The sequence below is a fragment of the Lampetra fluviatilis genome, chromosome 1, assembly GCF_964198595.1.
Source record: "Lampetra fluviatilis chromosome 1, kcLamFluv1.1, whole genome shotgun sequence".
NCBI lineage: Eukaryota > Metazoa > Chordata > Hyperoartia > Petromyzontiformes > Petromyzontidae > Lampetra > Lampetra fluviatilis.
The window spans coordinates 10,545,812-10,569,132 of record NC_136275.1 but is presented as its reverse complement, the minus strand read 5'-3'; the positions used below and the strand labels follow the sequence as shown (position 1 = coordinate 10,569,132).

The 23,321-nt window shown below is 42.5% G+C and overlaps 1 protein-coding gene across 32 annotated transcripts in view; it reads left to right on the top strand.

The window, feature by feature from the left end:
• Positions 1–21,633, top strand: part of LOC144931758 (CLIP-associating protein 1-A-like) — an 85,264-nt gene extending 63,631 nt beyond the window's left edge. For all 32 annotated transcript variants that reach the window (XM_078856018.1, XM_078856072.1, XM_078856056.1 and 29 more), the window contains 6 exons: positions 323–572; positions 9,185–9,384; positions 10,511–10,639; positions 16,225–16,431; positions 17,627–17,743; positions 19,236–21,633. In XM_078856018.1, coding sequence (XP_078712144.1) covers positions 323–572; positions 9,185–9,384; positions 10,511–10,639; positions 16,225–16,431; positions 17,627–17,743; positions 19,236–19,316 — 984 coding nt within the window. In that variant the 3' untranslated portion in view covers positions 19,317–21,633. The remainder of the gene's footprint in view (positions 1–322; positions 573–9,184; positions 9,385–10,510; positions 10,640–16,224; positions 16,432–17,626; positions 17,744–19,235) is intronic.
• Positions 21,634–23,321: the final 1,688 nt, after the last annotated feature.

The window sequence follows — 23,321 nt, the reverse complement described above, 5'->3', positions numbered from 1 at the left end:
TTTTCTTGAATAAGATCATTTCTAAGATTCCCTTGTTTTTTTTTTAGGAAAGCCTCACTGCATATTAACTTTCAGGAGGGTCCTGCTTGAGCTATTTGGCCATTTCCTTCACGTGTATTTGTTTGTGTAGAAGGAAGCGTATGTACTTAAAAATAGATCGCACATATAAGGCGTAACCATTGCCAAATCCATTCAACGGGTCTGCAAAACACTCGCCATATTGACGTCTGCTGGCCATTTTATAGCCTGCGTTTAGCGCAAGTGCGGCGGCTCTGTGGATAGACACGTGCGTGAGTGCGCTCTTCCCATTCCCCCCCAAAAGGCATCGCGCGACAGCGGCATCGCGGCCTCGCTGACGGACGTGCGTGGGCCCAGCTCGGCAGACTCTGTCGACGGTCCGGCCGGCCGCACGGCACTCGACAATAAGACGTCGTCGCTGCTCAACACGCTGGCTCCACGCCCGGCGGGCTCCAGTTTGCGGCCCGTGCGCGACTACAACCCGCTGCACTACGCCGACACGCTCATCGCCATCGGCTCGGTGCACGAGGACGAGGCTGGGCAGCTTCGTCACGGTACGTGCAGCGGCACTGAAAGCGCTCTGGGATGCTGCTCTGTATGAAGACCACTGTATCAACGGAAAATGTTGTCATCAATATTTCCCTGTTCAGCAACCCGTAAATAAGTTTAGCTTTTCCTCCAAAAGTAGCTTTTTTGATTATCCAGTTTACTTGTTGCATTTTGATGTTTTCGTATCTTTTTTAAACACATTCCTGCGGAGGGAGCTGGTAGGAACGTTGGGTTGCTCGGTCAATGGCCAGGGTCAACGGTGGCGTGGTGTATTCCGCAAATATGCCCGACTGAGGGCGGGCACAAGCCGGCATGAGTAGGTTAAACGTTGAGTTTTATAAGGGTACCACGGGGTGACCAGCCCCTCCCCCACCCAGCCCCACCCCTCCCACCCCCCACCCAGCCCCACCCTCCCCAACCAGCCCCTCCCCACCCTCCCCACCCAGCCCCTCCCTCCCCACCCAGCCCCTCCCTCCCCACCCAGCCCCTCCCTGCACGACGGACGGACAGGCACAATAGTCCCCTGTGGGCTGGTGTAACCAGGAGGTTCCTACCAGTACCAGTTAATTATCATTGAAACTGAAATAAAAGTACAAGTGTTTTCCTGCTCAAGTGTGAGTAATTAGAGGCAATCTATATATATAAAATCGCAAATCTGTCTGTCTGTCTGTGTGTGTGTCTGTGTGTCGCCGGACCATACGCAGTTTCATTGGACGGCGGTTGCCCCTGGCAACGGGTAGCGACGCATTCGCTGCCGGGTGGACGCCATTTTTAATTCCCGTTAAAAATATGCGCACGCATTTGTGGTATAAACTCGATATACCCAGCGTTGCCCGGGGGGAAAATACATTTAAAATCTTATGAAAACTTTCAAACATTACATACCAATGAAAAAACTGTGTAATTACTTTTAAACCTGACGCGCCAAGAATCGATTCTCTGAATCGTGCAAAGGAATCGAAGGTTGTAGATTCCTTTAGATTCGGACGATTCCCGTTTACTATAAGTTGGTTAAAGTCGATATAAACTGCTACGAACGGGAAATATCCGGCGTTGACCGGGGCAAAAATGTAATTAAAAACTCCTGAAAAAATAATAAAATAAAATAACGATGAAAATGAAACTCTATCATTCAAAATGTAAACCCCCAACATGCCACGAATCGATTCTTTGAATCGCACAAAAGACTAATCGAAGGTTGTAAATTACTTTAGGATCGCGCTTCCTGTTTAATATAAGTTGCTTATAGAGTTGATATAAACTGCTACGAATGGGAAATATCCGGCGTTGACTGGGGCAAAAATATAATGGTGAGGGCGGTTGTGAGTGGTAATTAGTGAGTGGTGAGGGGAGGTTGAGTGGTGAGGGTGAGTGTTGAAGGTGAGTGGTGAGTGGTGATTGGTGAGGGTGTGATTGGTGAAGATGAGTGGTGAGGGAGAGTGGTGAGGGTGAATGGTGAGGGTGAGTGGTGAGGGTGAGTGTTGAGGGTGAGTGGTGAGTGGTGATTGGTGAGCGTGTCATTGGTGAGGATGAGTGGTGAGGGAGAGTGGTGAGGGTGAGTGGTGAGTGGTGAGGGTGAGTGTTGAGGGTGAGTGGTGATTGGTGAGGGTGTGATTGGTGAGGGAGAGTGGTGAGGGAGAGTGGTGAGGGAGAGTGGTGAGGGAGAGTGGTGAGGGAGAGTGGTGAGGGAGAGTGGTGAGGGAGAGTGGTGAGGGTGAGTGGTGAGGGTGAGTGGTGAGTGGTGAGGGTGTGTATATATGTAAGGTTATTAAGAAATATATTTTTCACCCGGGCAACGCCGGGTACTTATGCTAGTTATACATTTATATTGCTGGGGCTGATGATATCTGCATTGAACAAAACTACTGTTGAGTAGCCATAAAGTGGTACTTATTTTAATCACCTTGCCGTGTGTTGTTACCTGCCTTAACTCTACCTGGCTAGATAATACACCTGCTGGGGAATAAACTTTTTAAGTTGTATAGGTATCATGGAGGTGGTCATCATATTTAAAAGATGCCTGTGTGTGTATGGTCATTTCTGCGTTAATGAAATTTACAGCATGAAACAACAGAACCAAGTTTAACACAAACATAATTCACCTTCATCATCATCAGCCAATGTCTATCCACTGTTGGATGAAAGCCTCCCCAAGCCGTCGTCATCCTACATGGTCCCGCCATGCACACAAACTCATCCCGTCACTCCATCTCCACAATGGTTGTCGGTCTTCTTGGGCTCCCACTACCAACAGCGTCCATCAGCCATGATGCCTTCTCACGCTTAGTCCTGCCCAATCCCACTTATTGTACCAGCCGATGGGTGTCTGTCATTTGCATTTGTTCCTTCCTCCAAGTGTTTCTTCTCTCTCTTTTCTGTGATTCCTAGCGTGCATTTCTATAATGCTTATTTTGTGCACTTTTTGGGGCGATTGTAGATTCTAATTGTTTTTATACAGCAGTTTCGTGCACTGCATAAAATAGGCTATTTTATTGCTATCTAATATACATGCCTATATGTATTAATAAGAAACATATGCCACCATTGGAACCTCCTTTGCCAGTAGCAAAATATGATAATTGTTTTTTTACCCTTTTATCTGGCAACAAAACTGACACCTTTTTTTACAAGGAGTCATGTTTGCATTGACCACAATACCTGTGGTCAGAATGCAAACAAAAAAATACAACTCTGATAATGTATGCACTGTCCTTGAAATTGATTGGTCCACACCCGAGACAGCTTTTCTTAGAGCCTAGTCTCACATGGTGTAAATGCTTACCCCGAGCTCTCATACTCTGATGGTGCATTGTCTTTGAGTTGTGCGCCTTTTGGCGTCATCTGGTCCAACGCCATGTGAGACTAGGCTCTAAGAAAAGCTGTCTCGGATGTGGACCAATCAATTTCAAGGACAGTGCATACATTGTCAGAGTTGTGTTTTTTGTTTGCATTCTGACCGCAGGTATTGTGGTCAATGCAAACATGACTCCTTGTAAAAAGGTGTCAATTTTGTTGCCAGATGAAAGGGTAAAAAACAATTATCAAGAAATATATGGCTAATTCAAGAATCAAATTTAATAGCTACAGTACAAAACCATTCCTACTCTGTTTACAATAATACATACCATAATGCCTGACCTTTATAGTTATTTAAGAGGCATTTCATTGAGTATAAATTGTCAATCAAGGTTTCACAACCTAAGGCTTAAATAAAATATGAATAAACCCATTTACAATATGGAGTGGCTTCATTGAGATTGCATGAAGAAAATAACACGATGTTATGTTTTAATTTAACATTACCTTATTAATGTCAGTGTTGAAATGCGCTTTTATTACCACATTAGCAGTATAAAATAATAAGTTACGTATCATTTACTCTGGAAGTACAAATACTTGAAGTTGTGTAAATAGTTTTTTCCTGTTTTGCTTACCATAATTGGGTGATTGTGGAAATTAATATCAGATCAGTGTATGCAGGTAGAATACCAGTGTCACAGGAGGTAATACACAGGAACATGTGAAAATCCCCAAAAAATCTAATCCATAAATAAAAAGGTGTCTGTCTGGTTTTTCAAGTCGTAGGGTTAGGGTACAGCCTCGCATACAGTTGCATGCAATGATTAATGGTCTGAGGGGTTTCTATCTTTTTTTATTGAGCGTGTTGGAATGTTGCTTGAAATAATACCTGATCCAGACAGGATCACATCATGCCTCTCTAGTCAACCTCCCAATTGCAGTGTGTCTTTGAAGCAACAAACCTCATTCTGACAAAAATATGGTCTAATTTGGCACGGTTTACTCGCGTAAACCATCATTGACGAGATTTTAGGCTATACGGAGGTTATTCTATTTTCTCAATCGAGCTCAATCCACTGCTGGATGAGGCCTTCCAATGCCGTTTCTATTTTGGAAATTATTGATCATACTTCACCACGCCAGTCGGTGTAGGTTGGTGAAGGTGAAGGCCTGAACCAGTTCCGATAACGCTCCCCACTGGCCGTTGCCACACATTTTACTTAGGTGAGTCACAGGAAGTTGCTTAGGTCACACCAGACTGTTTAAAGTATCATAATTCAGCGTAAATGCTCAAACTAACCAAGGGAATTAATGATAGATCCTAAAGAGGAGAAATTGACATGCCTCAAGCTGTGTGCTGCATGGCTGCCTTCCTTGTTGGTTATTGATATTACTCGCGTGTTTACCTCGTCCTAGGACGGAAGCTGTAATATTTACGAAAAATGTTTGCAGAGTATCATTGTATCTTGTGTAAATTTAATGGCAGTGAATCTTGCACGAAAGTATGTTATCAAACACTTCACTGCATTTCACTGTAGCACTGTATTAATGGCAGTGATTCTTGCACAAAACTACGTCATAAAACACCTCACTTCATGTCACTGTAGCACTGTATATAACTGGCCTTCAATTTTGATTTAAAGCTTTCGTGACTGCAGGGATTCATATTCTTGGTTCTTTCGGTTAAGTCACATAGAAGGGAAACAATAAAATAATATAAGTCACATAGAAGGGAAACTATAAAATAATAAAAATATAAAACAATAAAATTCTCCACAGCAAGAAAAGTTTATTGTGAAAACCACAGCAAGAAAATGTTCTTGCTGTGGTTTTCACACCTGATGATGATTGCTTGTGTGGCAATCAAAACGTCGTGATAATTTTATTGTTTTATATTTTTATTATTTTATTGTTTCCCTTCTACGTGACTTGACCGAAAGAACCAAGAATATGACCTTCAATTTGTTTAAATTCACTGCTCTGAAACTTTAATCTCTTCTGCTTTTTGTCACTGGGGTTGAAATTTATTGTAAATCGATACAATATCTGGAAAACCACCGAGAAATTTATATTTTACCATAATGTAGAAGCATAAATTAAACTTACCTTTTGTCTCAAATGCTGATAAATAAATAAAGACACCAAATCGTTAACACGTAGGCTTTCGCGACCAATATTATTCATAATAAACGTTTTTGGGTTAGATCGCGCTATTTATAAATGTGTTGTAACCCTCCACTATCCGACACGGCCATCGGCAAAAAAGTGTCACGTTGACAAAAGACAAATAGTTCACTACTTTAGCCCACCGGTGTGTTGGAAGAGTGAATCCACAACATTTACAGTTTTTGAGTACGATGTTTCGCTGGTAATTACATGAATTATGAAAAAGGAATTTGAATTATGCAAATTCCTTTGTCAAGGCGCTCCTCCCCCTCCAACCCAGCTTAAATATACGCTGCCGAGCCTGGTGGTGTTCATTCAGGCGCTGTCTTTCCGACAGACCTGTTCTTCACCTGAGGACGGCTACTTGCGTTGTGGCCGAAACGTCGTGAAAATTATTTTATTATGTTTTATTTTTATTATTTTATTATTTCCCTTCTACGTGACTTTACCGAAACAACCAAGAAGATGAATCCCTGCAGTCACGAAAGCTTTAAATCGAAATCTAGTAATGGTAATTTATATTAATTTTATGTAATGTATTATGTTTAGCGTTATATCAAGTCAGATGGATCTGATTTTAAAGTATGTATAAATAAAGTTATTTATTTGTAAATCACTAATAGCCTTTACAGAGCAAGATGACACCATATCTTGACTGCAGGAATTCACATTCTTTGGGTCTTTCGGTAAAGTCACGTAGATAGGTTCAAAGAAAATAACAAAAAAACTACGACGTTTCGATCGCAACACAAGCGGTCGTCATCAGGAAAAGGGTCCTGATGACAACCGCTTGTGTTGCGATCGAAACGTCGTAGTTTTTTGTTATTTTGATATTTTCTTTGATCCTTTCTACGTGACTTTACCGAAAGACCCAAAGACTAAGATGACGACATAGTGTGATAGATACATAATCACAAAAATAAGTACAGGAATTTTGATTTAAAGCTTTCATGACTGCAGGGATTCATATTCTTGACAAACATTTTGCTGTGGGTTTCACACCTAATGATGATTGCTTGTGTTGCAATCGAAACGTCGTGATAATTTTATTGTTTTATTTTTGTTATTTCCCTTCTACGTGACTTTACCGAAAGAACCAAGAATATAAGTGCAGGAAGTTTATGAATATCTCTACAGCAAAAAAATATATATCCCAGGAAAAAACTAATTTCAAATGAGGAGGAAAACATTTCAGGGGCCATACTTAAATAAAATAAATAATGTAACAATAGATTCAAAGCTTTCGTGACTGCAGGAATTACTCTTTGGTTCTTTCCGTAAAGTCACGTAGAAAATAAAATCAAATAATAATAGAATACGACGTTTCGGTTGCTACACAAGCAATCATCATCGGATAAGAATGAATGATAAAACACAGACACGGAAACAACACAGGCAGACACATGCAGAGAGAGACACACACAAAGACACACCGAACGAGACACACACCAAGGAAACACAGACACGGAAACAACATAGGCAGACAAACATGTATTTGTGTGTGTCTCTCTGCATGTGTGTCTGCCTATGTTGTGTCTGTGTTTCCTTGATGTGTGTCACGCTCGGTGTGTCTTTGTGTGTGTCTCTCTCTGCATGTGTGTCTGCCTGTGTTGTTTCCGTGTCTGTGTTTTATCATTCATTCTTATCCGATGATGGTTGCTTGTGTTGTAACCGAAACGTCGTATTCTATTATTATTTGATTACATTTTCTACGTGACTTTACCGAAAGAACCAAAGAGTAATTTAACAAGATATTTCAACTTAAATAAAATAGCAAACACTCAACCGATGTTCAAGTTTTTGTTGTAGTTTTCCATCACAGCTGTGAACGTGTCAGCCAACCCTCTGTACCTTTCCATGACCATTGCTTGTTCTTGTAATATCTGTCCAATTCCATCCTCATCTAGCTAAAGCCAGGACAATGCCCTTTCATCATTCTAACAGGGCTTGGCCGAATCCAGTTCAGGACCAAAATAACTATAGATGCAGCGATGAACAGCGGTGTCAGATTGGGCACGACCTTATAGGTACAATGATTCCTTAGCCACACCCACTTAACCCACCGACGATCAACACCCGCGAACCCTGCCCTTCAGCAGCCCACATGAAGGCACTTTACATCTATGTTGTGAAAATACACGTCCAGCGATTGTGTGGGGCCGGCTAGAACAGCCTCAATGGACCACACGTATTTGATCAGCATTCCTGTGTGCACTTCGTCCTGGAACCATTTAGGAATATTCATCGGGCATAACATGGATCCCAGTTCAGTGGACCAATAAAAAAATGAATTGCATTCACAGTAGCGCTTTATCTGGAGAGGTCTCAAAACATTTGTGGTAACTTTTCAATATATAATAGTTTGTTTTTGTGTTTTTATTCATTGCTTATGTGTCTTTGTAGCTCGGAGGTTGAGTGCATTATCAGTTCACCATACAAGTCAAATACACCTTAAAATACTGTTTTAATATGATGGAGTCAAATTAAACTGGTCACTATTTTTTTTGTCTCTAAAACAGTCCTCTAGCTTTGTTGTAAATAAATGCGGTGCCTGTTCAGTTGGTTGTAGCCAGAATAGACCACTTTGTTTTGAAGACAAAATGCTAATTTCAATGGGCAAAAAAATTTATTTTGCTGTTTGTGTACCATGTCAAGCACTGAAAAAAACACAACACAGTATTTATTGATTTCAAGTAGCCTGTTGCACAAAAGATGAGCTACACATGCACAGACGCACACAGGGTGAGTCTTAAGTAAACACACATTCCAACTGTGGAGCAGTTTAAGCTGGGTTTGGGTTAGAAATTGTGAGGGTTAATTTTCGTTTGTCACGTGTTTATGTTGTTATTGAGACTCACCTTGGCTAATGGAGCCGGCGCTAGAATGTCAAGGTATATCACTAACAACATTGTGTCATCTTGACATCGTCTCACTAAAAAACTGGCTTTGTAAATATCAGTTGCGTTTAAGAAAGCGAAGTTTAGTTTCAAACTCGTATTCATGGCAAATATTATAACTATCGTATTTGACGAAGGTACAATGTCTTCACAATTGCAAGTAATTAACGAAGATGCATGAGGCTTTCCTAGGCCAGGGCAGGTTATTATGATTCAGAATATAACACTATGTAACACGATTTTTGTTCCTGGGTAGTAAGTGTTATTTTCTTATTGCTTATGCCTCAAAAGCATAGAAAATGGCTATTATTATTCCCCATAAACCTTGCTTTTGTGTCTACAACACTGTTTTGTCTCATTCATATAGTGTTCAAATAACATCGCCCCCCTACTCGCAGACTCATGCCCCATATTCCTCCTCTTGTAATTGAGACCATCCCAGTCTCTTGAGCTCTCATTTGGTTAAATAAAATTAACTTGAAGTTGGAGCATGGTGCAGGTAAAAAACACCTGTATTTCTGCTTCATCCTTCCCACTGCTTGGCTTTGGAATTCCCCCTCATCATATTTTTTTTCCCCAAGCGCTTATAACCGTGTTCAAGAAACGGTTAAACTCTTTATCTACACCTTTGCAACTTTGATTGTGTTGTTTGTTGCTAGGCACTTGACATTTAGGGGGCTTTGGACCTGTGCTCTGCATGCCAGTAAGCCCTCGCTCTCAAGCCGTGACGGTTTCCCACGATCTTGCCGGCGTAGGTGACATGTCGGAACAGTGCGCCATGGTTTCGGACATCCTACGGGAGCTGGCGGCGGACGCGGACGGCAGCCGCGGGGAGGAGCGCCGCACGGCACTGCTGGAGCTGCTGAAGTTGGCACGGGAAGACGCGCTGGGCACCCGCGACGAGAGCTTCAAGGCCGTGCTTGTCACGTTGCTGGACACGCTCAAGGACGCGGACGTGAGGACACGTTGCACCACACCACCTCGCTTCCGTCACCTTAAACACTCCGACAATTCAAACTGCACGCAACCTGCATTCTACATGGGTACTGAGTAAAGCGGGGGCGGGGGATAATAGTGCTCGCGTGTGATCTCTGCGATCGGACTCTCGAGGAAGCGCGAGCTCCGACGTGTGTCCGTATGCAGGTAGTCTTGCATCACCCATTGAATGTTGTGTCCTGAATTGGACTGACCTCGGGATGAGGTTCAGAGGCTGTATGGATTCGGTTCAGAGGCTGTGTGTTTTCAGTAAAAGTACAACTTAAAAATTACTTTAATCACATTTATTTTCGGGTGCAACTCCAAATGTTATTTCTTTTGGATGTTTGCAAACAAAACGTACCAGTGCTCTCAATTGCATGGTGCATCTGTTTGCATAATCACAGACGCTATATGTAAAACAAAATTGGCATTAACTAAATTTGTATGCAGAGAATATTTCTATGGTAGTAAAACTGCTTATAATTTAATATTCTATAGAACACCTGTAGTTTCCTCCCACGTATAATCGCTCATGAATTGGCTGAAAACGTTTTGATATATACAGAGCTTTGACAATTGTTGGTGCTGGCTCACTGCCTGGCTGCCTTCCAGTTTGTCTGTGGTTCCTCAGAAATTGTGAGACGCAGTTTGTACGAGTGATGCAATATAAAATGAAACATTGTAATTATTGCCATGTCATTTAAGGTGTGAAATGACAAATCTGTATCCTAATTTGTGGAATTCATAGATAAATGGCAAGCAGTGGTTATGGTTTAAGATCAGTAGAATTTGCATTATACTTTAATGAAGCGTAACATGAAACACCATAATTAGGGGTGCTTTACCGATATATTTAAACTTTTTCAAAGTTGAATATGGCAAGGAGCGATATGACAAGGTGTGAAAAAGTTGGACATTTTCCATACAATATTTTATCCATTTGCATTCACTATTTTTGCATTCAATGGGTGCTTTATTTGTGAATTGTACAAATTAAATCTGCTGATGATAGCAATTATAGTGATGAAGCATTGAGCCTCTACGTTGACACATCGGCTGTGGTGTGTGCCCGTGCGCATGCTGTTCTCACTCTGCGAGCGCAGTACACGGTGCGGACGCTGGCTCTCCGTGTGTTGCGGGAAATCGTGCGCAATCGGCCCGACCCGTTCAAGAACTATGCCGAGCTGACCATCATCAGAAGCCTGGAGGCGCACAAAGACCCTCACAAGGAGGTGCGTCTTTTGCTTTGAGCGGTGTTTTCATCGTTTAACGTTCACCAGGTGTGCTGCTGCCTTTGCCTATATTACATTGATTTTGAGGAGGGGTTGGTGGATCATGCATAGATCCAGCCGGCTTTAGACACCCACCTGCAGGGCAATTAGGGCTCTAGGGAAGGCAGTGCAGTAAGTAGGTTTCTCTTATATAGCTATCTGCGCTAATTATTACATTGAAGCCAATTTTGAGTGCCTGAGTCCAAGCTCAAACCTACGCCTGCGACGTACAGCCCTGGAGTAAGGTCGCGGTTTGTATGGTTGCGAGATTCATGTCGATTTAGAGTGACATTTGGTTGAGAGGCTCATTCTGACTGTGCTATCACGATACTCAATACAAAGATGACCCAGCCACACTTAGGGTATTTTTCAGGCAAAGCCATTATCGAAAGTTCCAGTGTGTGGGGTTTGGTTTCCACATCTGTCATTGGCTTATAAAGGGAGAATCTGGTCAATTATGTCCCCATGAGCAATTCAAGGAGACGTTGTAAAAAGGTCCAGAAACCACAATGACAAAGATCCCCCGTATAGCCTTAACAGACTGTTGGGGCAAGTGGGTGGCCAGGACCATGCCCGACTGTCTCTGTCTCCCCATTGGCGATTTTTACACACAGCAGGTACTAATTTCAGGCTAAATTGACCTAGGGGAGGCCCAGGACCAGTTCAGATAAAAGTCACTGGTGTTGGCCATGAGCATGTTAACCGCTATACTATCGTTCCCCACAAGAAACCACGCGCACTTGCTGACTGACATCACACCAAACTAAGTTTAGCAATCCGCTATATTAATGGCGCTTTTATCTTGAACTGTGGAGCATGGTGGGTGAATATAATTTTAGGGTTTGCTGCACGATATTAGTCGAATAAATCACCTGAATACAGTTGATGGATTTCTTTCTGGCATAACGTAGGCTATATTGAACTTTTAGATCACTTTTATAGAGACTTTTAAGAAAATCTTCTCCTGAAAAATAGCAAAAATTATAGGCCCAAGCTCTTTATAGATGCAATTCGCTCCTGATGACAGTTGGTTTTGGTTTCTAGATACTGAATTAAATGTTTCAACAAGTTAACAGTTAAAATGAATTAATTTAGCTCCTTTGATTATTGAAGCTTTGTGTGTGCTCTTTACACTGCATTGACACGTGCACAATATAAAATAACCTTCAGTGTTGCCATCGATAACGATCAGTGTCATTCTAATAATATGGAGATTGACGCTTTCTAAACAAGAAATCCGAACTGACACCGTGCACCTCCACCCATGTGCGTGTACACGAGCGACTGTTGTGTATGACCTAATGCAAGGTTTTGTAAACATTGTTCTTGTTGCTGCAATATCGATTTACATAATTTGACATGAAGATGGCCTGATAAGATCTTGAAAAATGTTGCTCTGTCTTGGCTGAATATTTTTTTTTCCTATTTTGAAAGCGCTTTTTACTTTGTTCTAACATGTTCACCTCCCTGTGCCAGATTCTGAGCATTCCCTTTGGCTCCTATGTCCACTGCATACAAGCGTCGCTTGAAAGCAGCCCTGTGTTCTTTGAGGCGATCCCACCTTTCCAGCCAACAAGGGGGGGCAGCATCACACATGAACTGTCCAGAACACATATCGGCCATGTGACGCTCACATCATGTGTCAAAGGGGCACCTCAGTGTGATGGGTCAGAGCGTCTTGCTGAAGTTAACTAGTAATTTTGTGACATCTTTCTTAGAGCGGGTAAAACATGTAAGTGTACATTACATTGGATGACACTCTTCAGCCCTATGGTAGCTTCTCCCATATAAATAAATTGTCAGTCATGTTCTATCCATTGTCATTATCATCGTTCTGGGATGCCATGTATTCCATCTCACTCCTGCACATGAGCTGATCTCATCGCTCTACTACTGTGGTGGTCATCCTCTGGGCGGTGTTCCCTGCTTTGCTATTTCATCGCCAATCTCGTCTCACCTATTGGCCATTATCGCTTCTCGTGATGTGTACTATATAAGCCCACTTACTTTTCTTAAGAATCGGTATATTGTCTCTGTTTTATGTTTGTTTCCCGATTCATGTGTTGCTATTTGTCTCCATGAAGTTCCAGTCATGCACCTCTCCATACTTCTTTGTGTATTATTCAGCTTTTGTTCCATTTGCTTTGTCAGTGCCCATGTTTTTTTATGCTCCCATGTTTTATATTACAACCAGTGCACTTTAGCTATTTCCTGAGGTTAATTTCCATTGGTGGTTATCGTGTCAATTCCTGTTCTATTAATAAGATATATATTTAAAGAGTGGCAAGTGTCAGGAAATGAAGATGCGTTGTGAGCAGTTGGCAGACAGCAGAATGTGCATTTTGCCACTTAATCGCGGTGCCAAAGACAGAGGGTCAAAAAGCCAATGTGTGTCACCTGACGGCTGGTTCATCTCCCTGCCTGTCTCACACGCGGGCTCACGGTAGTAGCAGGAGAGGCAGCAGTCAGCTTGGGCCTTTGCACCTTTCGTTTTATTTGCTTTACCTGTGTAGAGTGGTGGACTTGTGCATCCTTTGTTTACATTAAAAATACTGTGTACGTGTATACCCCGCTCAGACGATGGGTCTTGGTCTGTAGAATCAAATGCGCACCCTAAGTTGCCGTGAGTTAATTTTACACTTGCATTCAGGGGAGCGGTCTGTCCCCCTAACTTTATTTATTTTCCCTTTAACTCTATTCATTCGATTTCTTCCCACTTCCTTAGTTTATTTACATGTCCTTTAAAAAAAGATCTTACATTCAGTTACTTTTAATTGTTTTAATAAAAAATATATATATTTAGGCTTGATATTTACAAAAAAATTATTTTGGCTTGATCTTTACTAAAAAAAAATAGTTCTGGATTTGCTGAATATCCTCATGCACCCCAGCTCCATTCAGTCGCATGTGGCTTCTTCAGTGTTATGGTGATTACACTTTTAATCCCGCCTGGCTCCACTCTTTGTAAGATGAGCCACCGTTGTAGGTGAAAGGGTTCAATAAAATGCATGAAGCTTTCTTCGGTTTGCAATACATTGCACCAAATACCGGCCACGGGACTGTGTTTGCGTGTTTACACAAGGGGCAGGGGGTCTTTGCCAGCATACAACTGCCATCGGAGCATTGTTTTCACGTAGATGTGAACGGCCTTGCATCATGATCTGTATGCAAGGTATGTCAATACAATGATGGCAAATTAAAGACCAAGCAGGAAGGTGGCAGGATAAGGATGAGCAAAAACTAAGAGGTACATGATTAAGATATATTCTGTATGGATATGTGGAATGGAAGTGAAAGAAAAATGTTTACCGATTGATTTTAAGCTATTCCATGGTTATATTTTTCAGTAAAAACTGCATCTTGAGCAACAGTAGAAATGTGAGTAAGACAATTATATTAGTTTGCAATTTCCGCTAGGCCCTGGCCCACACTTATATTTCCCCTGGGTTATGCAGTTTAGGTGCTCCACATGGGGAACAGAAGCATATTTATCACTGCTGAATTATGGTCAGGCACATGTAAAGGGTTAACAGCTCCTCTGCAATTCAATGTCATTACACTGACAGTGTTGGTTAGGGTTGGGACACTGTTAGCAATGGAGTTTGCAATGGTGTGTACTTAGTGCTCACCTTTATTAAATGCGTGTCTTCATTGAAGGGAATCTCGGCATGCTAGAGCATATCGCTTTTGCCAGGTGAGGCTGTCAGCTGGAAGGTTAGTATGTCCATGCACACTGGTTAACAAACCGGACCACTTTGCGCACGTGTCAGAAATTCCAAAGCAAGGCAGTCGCTCACGCCATGGCATGCTGCCTGGCTTGTTCCTGAATAATTACATGGTCTATCCCTAAAACCATCAGTTGTATGTTATCTCAAAAGTGGCCCCATTGTGTTCTGTACTGCGATGAATTAGTTGACCAATTAACAGGTGGCAAATAAGTGGTAAACAGGTGTTAGATTGTTTTTTTTGTTAATTTATTTTTAATATAAAAAAGAAGCCAACATAAACGAGCTAAGAACACCTCTGACATCAGGAGATTGTGAAGGTATTTTGCGAATGCCCCTTAACGTCCAGATATCTGTGATCTGTTGTTACTCAGAAGACATCGATTTGGGTTTTGGCTGGTTCGATGCAAGGCCAGCCTGGATAGAAGTGGACAAAGAAGGCACTGGTTGTTTGTTATGATAGAAATGTATGTTAGATCATAAAGATGAGCAGCTCAAGATTTTTTCAGACTGGGGTTGATGGAACAGGGTGGTACCAGAAAGCAAGCCTGCTGTGTTTTGTGCAAATATGACCACCGTAGTTTCAGCAGAACAGCAGATGCTCGTGTTTTAGCCAGACATGTGGGAACAAATTATGTTTAAAATTAGTTTGTGACATAGATAAGGAGCTTTAAATTCATATATTTTCAGTTCTGTCGTTTAAAATTAGCACCCCCCCCCCAGCAGTCTTGATGGCAATGGGTTTGTGACTAATTAATAAGACTAAGTACACGTGATATTTGTTTGTAATTAATGCAGGTTATTTTTCAGACCACAGTGTGTATTTACAACGGAAATTTGAACTTGCGGTGATATTGCACAATGTTATCGTGGTTGTTAAACCTACTGTGAGTCAAGGAAAAAATAAAGCAATTATTCTGCTGCTAAAATAAGTTGATCCTAAATGGAGATAATTGCATTCTTTGTGTGGTATCATTATCTGGCAATTTTAATTGTGTTTATATCAGGTAAATGTTTATGCAATAATCACAAAATCATGATGTAAAAATTCTACTTTTAATTATAAAGTTAAACTTAAATAACCGCATTGGCAGTGGAAAGTGACAAATATAAAAGACCAAACTAAAAATAAATTAGTACTACAGTAAAACCTTGGATTGTGAGTAACTTGGTCTGCGAGTGTTTTGCAAGACGAGCAAATTTTTTTAATAAATATTACTTTGATAAACGAGCGTCACGTGATCACAACTGATATACGAGTGCTTTGATATACGTGTGCTTTGGATTACAAACAAGTTTCCGGAACGAATTATGCTCGCAATCCAAGGTTTTACTGTACTTTATTATTGCCGAAGGCAGTGCCAAATGTGATATTATTACGTCATTTTGTAAGTTACTCTATTTTTTTTGGCCTATTACCATGAAGAAAGTTACAATAAACTTAACAGAAATGGAGTAAGGCAAAGATACATTTTTTCACCAAAGTTCACATTATTTATCTTGTAACAGTGATTAAAAGTCGTATTACACTCCACAGCATTCATTATTCAGATATGCTTGGCATACAAATGCAGCTTTTACGTCTTCATTTATTTATCCTTTTTATAATTGCTCGAGTGAGGCCAATACAGTGGAGCCAGTTCACAATGAGACCTATTTGACTGTACCATATGTGGAAAACAGTTAATGATAGTAGAGGTGGCTGCAAGTCCTCTTTTATGCCCAATATATGCAGCAAAGTGGCTCATACTCTCCACTTGCCCTGACCCTCATACTTCAGCGTTAACGCACGGATATCACCACCCTGACTCCCCCGTGTAGGTGGTGCGCGCGGCAGAGGAGACGGCCATGGCCTTGGCGACATCGATCCAGCCTGAGCAGTGCCTGCAGGTCCTGTGTCCCATCGTGCAGACGGCCACCTACCCCACGAACCTGGCGGCCATAAAGATGCTCACGCGGGTGGTGGAGCGCATTTCGCACGGAGACCTGCTTCCGCTGGTGCCCGCAGTCATCCCGGGCCTGCTGCAGGTACGACCATTGGCATCGTAGCATCGCGACTACAGGCCACATCTCGTGAGCGTACGTCATCGTTGAAGAATTTCAACGAGTGAACGCTTTGGCTGGAGTTTGTTTGCGTGGAAGCAATGCTAAGCCGTGCAGCACCATTGTCAGTACTAACTGTAGGAGTCATGATCAGCTTGAATTGTGATGGTTAGAAAGGTTATGTTGCTCAAATATGTGGAATTGGTTTTTCACGTCTTATAGTTTTAGAATGAAACAAGATTGGATATTATTTTTTTATGTTACCTTTCCACCTGTGTATGTGGGCTATAGTTTGTACAGAAGTACAAAATGTGGAATACCATTCCCAATTAGTCACAGAGATACTCTGGGACTGCCTTTCCCTACCCTGTCAATGTTTCAGTATTAGAATGGTTGTGAAGATCGAGTGTAATTGGAAGTATGCAGATGCTTGATAGCTGACAAAGTCTTTGCCGTTGTTTCTTACATTAACATCGTCAATTTTCCTTCAATAAATCTCCTGAAGCAGAAGATTAGTGCTGGATACAACTGCATTTGCAAACGTTATTTGTGACTTCCATCCTTACCCATATATATCGATAGTTCAATTTCAATGTGCAATTTTATTCAGGGGACTGTGTGCTGTCTTGGTGTGGCCTGGGATTGTTTTGCAGTTGTTTTGCTGCCTTGCTCAAGCTTTGGAATTGGTGTAATTATGCAATTTGAACTTGTATACTTTATCTATTTGATCTTTTTATTTGTAGTGATTTGCTTACTGTTAATATACTTCGTACTCCTATCTGTTTTTGTATTGTTTGTTGTAACTTTCTGACCCGCCCCTACTGGGCATCTGTGAAAAGGAGCTTCATAGCTGATTGGATTTCTCCAGCATGAATAAAGATTCTGATTCTATCTACACCACAATGCTAATTCGCTGCCCACTGATTTCCTATGAAGTGAACTTGTCACGTTAAGCTCTTATTCACGGCATGCAATCTGGATGGTGTGCGGCGGCCACGGGCATGCCGTCGTGAACACTGCATTAATCGGTGCAATTCGTTTATCGTGCTGCTCGAGAACAACTACGTACGGTCGGTTGTGACAGTTGATGGTTTTGTTAGCGATCGTGTTTCCTCCGCATCCTCGAGTAATTTGCGTGCCGGTGTGGCGGGCTTACGTGCGTGCGTGCATCTGCATGCAGGGATACGACAACACAGAGAGCAGCGTGCGCAAGGCGAGCGTGTTCTGCCTGGTGGCCGTGCACTCTGTCATTGGAGATGACCTCAAGCCGCACCTTGCACAGCTCACAGGCAGCAAGGTGCTCTCTCCGATTCCATATCGTATGGGCACCCCCCCGTGCAACCTAGCTCTTTTGTATTGATACGTACATCCCTTTTTATTAATGCACATACAACACGTAAAGGTAGCCAATATGAGAGACCTGGCTAAAGTGTTGGTGCAACAGAAGTTTCTGCCAGCTAAATTGCAATTGTTCAGTGTTAATTTAGTGATAATGAATTGGAAGCAATTGAAGGGATCTCAGAAGTAGTTCTGTGAAGCCCCTTTCTAGAAACCATTGTCTAACAGGTAGTGGTGTACTTCTTTTGCAAGAACTCCCGATGGAATTTCTTCATCTCATGATGCAATGCCGATAACAACCATTGAAGTACGATTGTTAAATTAGATGTTTAACATGTAAAGTAGAATCTTTCGGGGGTTCGCCCGATTTGGCGAGCTGGAATCCTCTGTTGCTGTGATTTTATGACTCTGTTGAACTGTTGCATTTTCTCAAAGTGCTCGCACTAGTGTAGTTATGTTCGGTGTTTGATGCAGTTTACTTTCACACGAGTGACTTTGCACCACAGAATGTGCTACATGTGACCAGTGGTAGAAATGGCAGCTGTGGCTGGTCCATGATGTCCCTTGGCAGCCCAGTCCATGAACCCATGGTTGCCAACGCAGTAGAAATAAGAGACTCCTCTGAAGTATGAAGTTGTAAGTTTGGATAACAACATTTAATTTAATGTGAAGAAACGTACACTTGAAAAACATTCATTGAATTCACACCTCCATACACGTTAATTTAAAACATTAAAAATATTCCAAAACGTCACAAGCATGGATATTTACTGGCCTGCGTGCTCTACATCAGAGGACATTCGCCTTGTGCAATATCATCGCTGCTTACATTGTATATATTCTATTACGCCATTTATTTTATTGACACTTTTCTATTTATTTGCAATACAAACATGAAAAGTAGTCAAATATTTTTTGCGCGATTCACAGAAGTGGAGGGGCCCTCAACCACCATTGGATTTACAGAAGGGCTGTACATGTCCATCCATTAGGAAAGCTTACGAACGTGTGTTTATCTGTATTATAACTGCTTTTTGTGTTTAGTTTCGTTGTCCTTCCCCCACACCTCCGATTACTATGGTTGGCTACATACGGTACGAAAGAAGTTCAACATACATACATCTGGCCATGACCAAAATTTGCATAATGTTATGATTAAGAGAAGTTGACTATCAACCAATGGTGGAGATCGATGGACTTTTTCTTACGATAGGAATGTGACATTTTCACCGTTTCGGCCATCGGTGGATAGGAGTGCATCTGCAGCATCCAAAATCCTTGAGCGGGTACAACCTGGACATGTGCACTGAGCGGCAGAATGTCAGAAGCGTGAACGCCTCATCCTCATCACAATCACCCTCTATAACTCTTCAGTGTTTCATCGACCTGTGTGCCTGGTACAGAGGTACAGCTCACTCCCTGCAATTGCTCTGACCTGTTCTGACTTTCAGATGAAACTGCTGAACTTGTACATCAAGCGTGCACAGACGGGCAGTGCCAGCAGCAGCGGGGACACCCTCGGCCAGTGCTGAGCGTTGGCCGGCCAGCGCGAGGCGTCTCCAGCTTGCTGCCGATGAGCGACAGAGCCGCAGCAGTGGCGGAATGGCAAAGGCTCCGGAATGAGCTGTCCTCCTGATGAAATAGAAGAGGGAGACCGTGTTGTCCGAACGTGTGCACTGCTGTATCAGTTTTAGTGCCCATTGCTGTGGATTGTAAAGGGAAAGGGGAATTAAATGAGCTGCTGCCTGATGCTGCCTGTTAGGATATTTTTTCGTGCTCTAAGATATTAATGTTGAGGCCAAACCACGGAATGGTATTTTGTGCACCAGATGTTTGAGTGCAATCGTCTATTTTTTAAATGCGGTATGCTTCCGAGTCAATCCCAGGTCTCCAGTAGGCCGTTTTCATCAGGCTGCTGCATTTCAGTTGTGTAACTCGTTTGCTGGTGTTTTCACACTCCATGCCACTCCACACAAGGTACATGTGTTCACTGTTGCTGGCCTCGTAATGTGCGCGCTGTTACCTGCACCGTCCAACGGCCTTCTGGGTTTGCCGACGGGTGTAAACACTGGCTTGGATTTGCCGCCTCATGCATGCACCACACCGATCATTTTAACACTGTTATCGACGTTTTTACCCGAACTTTTGTACAAGTTGAAGCATTGTGCTGGATATGCAAGTGGTTATGATGCTGGGCTGCTCCTGACTCCAATTATTGCTGTACACTCTGTGTGTGTTGGTTTAATAATTACCTAGGGCCCAGAAATGGCTTATTCACTGCATAATTTTTCATGTTTATGGGCGAGTGCAGCACAGTGTAGTAGAATAATGTTAAGGCACAATGTATATGCGGTATTAGGTAATTAAATTTAACATAACCCGCCCGCCACTACATACTTTGCTTACATAGGTAAAACATCGTGAAATATTTAACGAACATTCACATCACTCATTTTTTCACCAATGTTTCATTGCGCTTTGTTGAAAATGTTGTAACTACTTGATGGATTTAATTCAGACATCCATTTTAAACAATAAACTTGAACGGCCATAACAGAGTCTGCAAGAGTTAACTGCTCAAACCCAATTGTCACGTGGGCCGTTTACCACTGGCCTGGCTCACAACAAAAATACATCAATTTAAAAGTTTTAAAAGTGCATCCAATAAAGACTAACTCAAACTTCAGCTTACGGCAAGAGGAGCCAGCTTGGAGATTGACGCTTTGCTTGGCATGTCTTCTCTTCGGTGCTGTTTTAACTGTCTCTATAGCGTGGCACGGGGGGGGGGTCCCTTAAGCCTGAGTCCCCTTAAGCCTGAGTCCCCTGCGATCAGGTGTTGGGCAACCGCATGCCACGGCTGCCTCGCAAGGAGCCGGGTCGCACGCTGGCTGGTTCCGCCCAACTACATGCGCTATTAGCCGAAAATAAAATAAAAATAGGTAAAAAAAAAGTGCCGCCACGTGCGAAAGAAGGGCCGGGTGGATGGTCTCGCATCAGACGTATAAATAGGAGGCAGTGGCCGGGCAGTATGATCCGCTTAGAGGCGACGGCGTCATGAGTGCAGACTTTGAGCGCTTCGACTGTAAGGGCCAGGCTCCCGCAGACGTCGGATTCAAGGATGTGTACAAGTATGGATTTTAAGTTGGGGTTTTTTTTTATGAAAAATATTTCTTGGTAGTTCGTGAGCGCTTTTATGGTTACACCCTGGGGGAGTAATGGAATAGAGCAATTTTGCGACTTTTGTCAAAATAATTTTATTCCAAATGTGGCTGTCACCGATACGCGGTATAACAATGCCGTGGGCAGGTCGCCCGAGTCGGAGCTCCGCAGGGGGCGAGAGGGGTGGGCGAGCTTGTTCATTTCGACGCGTGGTAAACAGATAAGTTATTGTGCAGTAGATTGCTCACCGCTAATTGAGTATTATACGTTATAAACGAACTACTAGACGTGGCCAAAGTGTAACTCTATGGTCTCTTTAAGAGTCCAGGATGATTTTCAGTATAAATGAAAGAGCCTAAATCACTGTAAAGTTATTTCATCCGAGTGCGTGGTGCGTGAGAAGAGTGTTCGTACAACTGTCGAATGATAAGTAGCGCGTTAATTACACAGTCTGAATCCGGGCCGGTAAATGGTAAGTGTTTTGTAAGAGCTGGGACGCGGTTGACTTCAGATGTTACCTTTCGGGTGACGTTGAGGGCCTTGAGGTTGGGGGGAGACGGGATCCCCAGCACGTGAACCTTTCCCGTGCATGCAGCGGGTTCAGTACGTTTTTATTTCGTTATTATCTCTTATGTATTTAATGCCTTTATTTAGCACCTTTATTAAACTGTACAGAACATCAACAAAAAAACAGCGCTCTCGTTTTTTTTTACATGCGAAATCTCGGCTTAAGTGTGTGTTACTATTTCGGTGCACGACCTCTTTGATGATTAGATGCGCGCTTGCGTAAAAGTATCGCGTCGTGATGTTGCTGCAGTTGATCTTTATTTGCCATTCGGTCGATTGAACGAATATTGTTAACGTCGCAATCATACTTAAGCAATTACTTGATCGCACTGTGGTTTTTGTGTGACGGTAACACTGACCTCCGGATGTTGCCATATAAATTAGTGCGCGCACATTGTTGTTGTTGCGCGTGTCTTTCAATACGAATGTTTTCTCACAACATAGCCGTCGCGTGATGACTTGTGTTTAAATAACAGTTCACAATTTTTGTACGGATAATTGCGATTTCCTGACCGTCGGGGAAAGGCATGTGCTGGCCGTTTGACAGCCGTGATTTTTTGCGGCGCACGTGGACAGATAGTCCCCGAGTTACGATGGGTCCGACTTACGATATTTCGATCTTACCATGGCGATACGACAAAAGTGTAAAATATGTAACATTTCGCGCGGCAGGCAAACGCAGCAGCGTACGAATCTTGGTGAGTACAATATGATACGTTACGTTCAATGCATGTATGATAGGTAGCTTTCGCGATTTCATTTTAGTATTACCACGATACGATACGTTCAATGCATGTTAAAAGTCCGTTTAAAGATGACAAGACTCGCTCTGCTCACTGATCTTCACTGATAGCGTCAGCCCTCGTAGACATCTGTGAAAAAGAGCTTCATATGTCATCGGAATTCTCCAGGATAAATAAAGATTCTGATTCGTGACATAACAGGACTGCAAAATGCATGCCGTTACGTTTCCTGTAGATTTCTGGATACTTCTGCGCAATGCGCCCACGTCTCATCACTAATACGTCACGTAGGTGAAAATAATAATAAAATAAAGCGAAAACTAAATGAAATCACGACGTTTCGGGCGCAATATAAGCGTCCTTCACCAGGTGGGGGGACCACCACAGCGATTTAATTTAGTTTTAATTTATTTTTTTATTTTCACCGACGTGACTTTACCGAAAGAACCAAAGAGTATGGATCCTTGCAGTCACGAAAACTTCAAATCTAGAAGTGTGAACTGCATAATTACATTCCATAGACATACAGACGTGCAGAATGGTGGGCCGACATACCTTAATTTGCGATAGAACACATTTTTTGTTTACACAGGTGTAACCATACGCGTTGAATCCATACAACTCACCTGGTGGTCGATTTGATGTAGAATTGAGCGGCTTGATGGGAATTCAGAGCAGTTGTGGTGTCAGATTAAGCACACCGGCAGGTTAAACATCGATTCACATATTTGTAAAACGACTGAAACACTTCGCCTGTCCTTTTTATCCCATCGTCGACGATGGAGACATCAGCGCTTCTCCAAAAATCGATCGAAATGGAATATTCGCCAACAAAAAAATCAATCGGGGGCTCTCCCTATTGCGCGATCCGCTGCTTGCACATCTTTCAAGGACGCCCACGTGGTAGTACAATCTACATTTAATCAATTACACTGCATGTGGTTTGCTTTTACGCGGACCACAATGGGTTGTCACCGCAACAAATATATATCTGGGATTTACACACGGTTTGGTTTTAAGGACAGACCCTTTCTGTTAGCGCGTCGGATTTCTCATAGATCATCATAG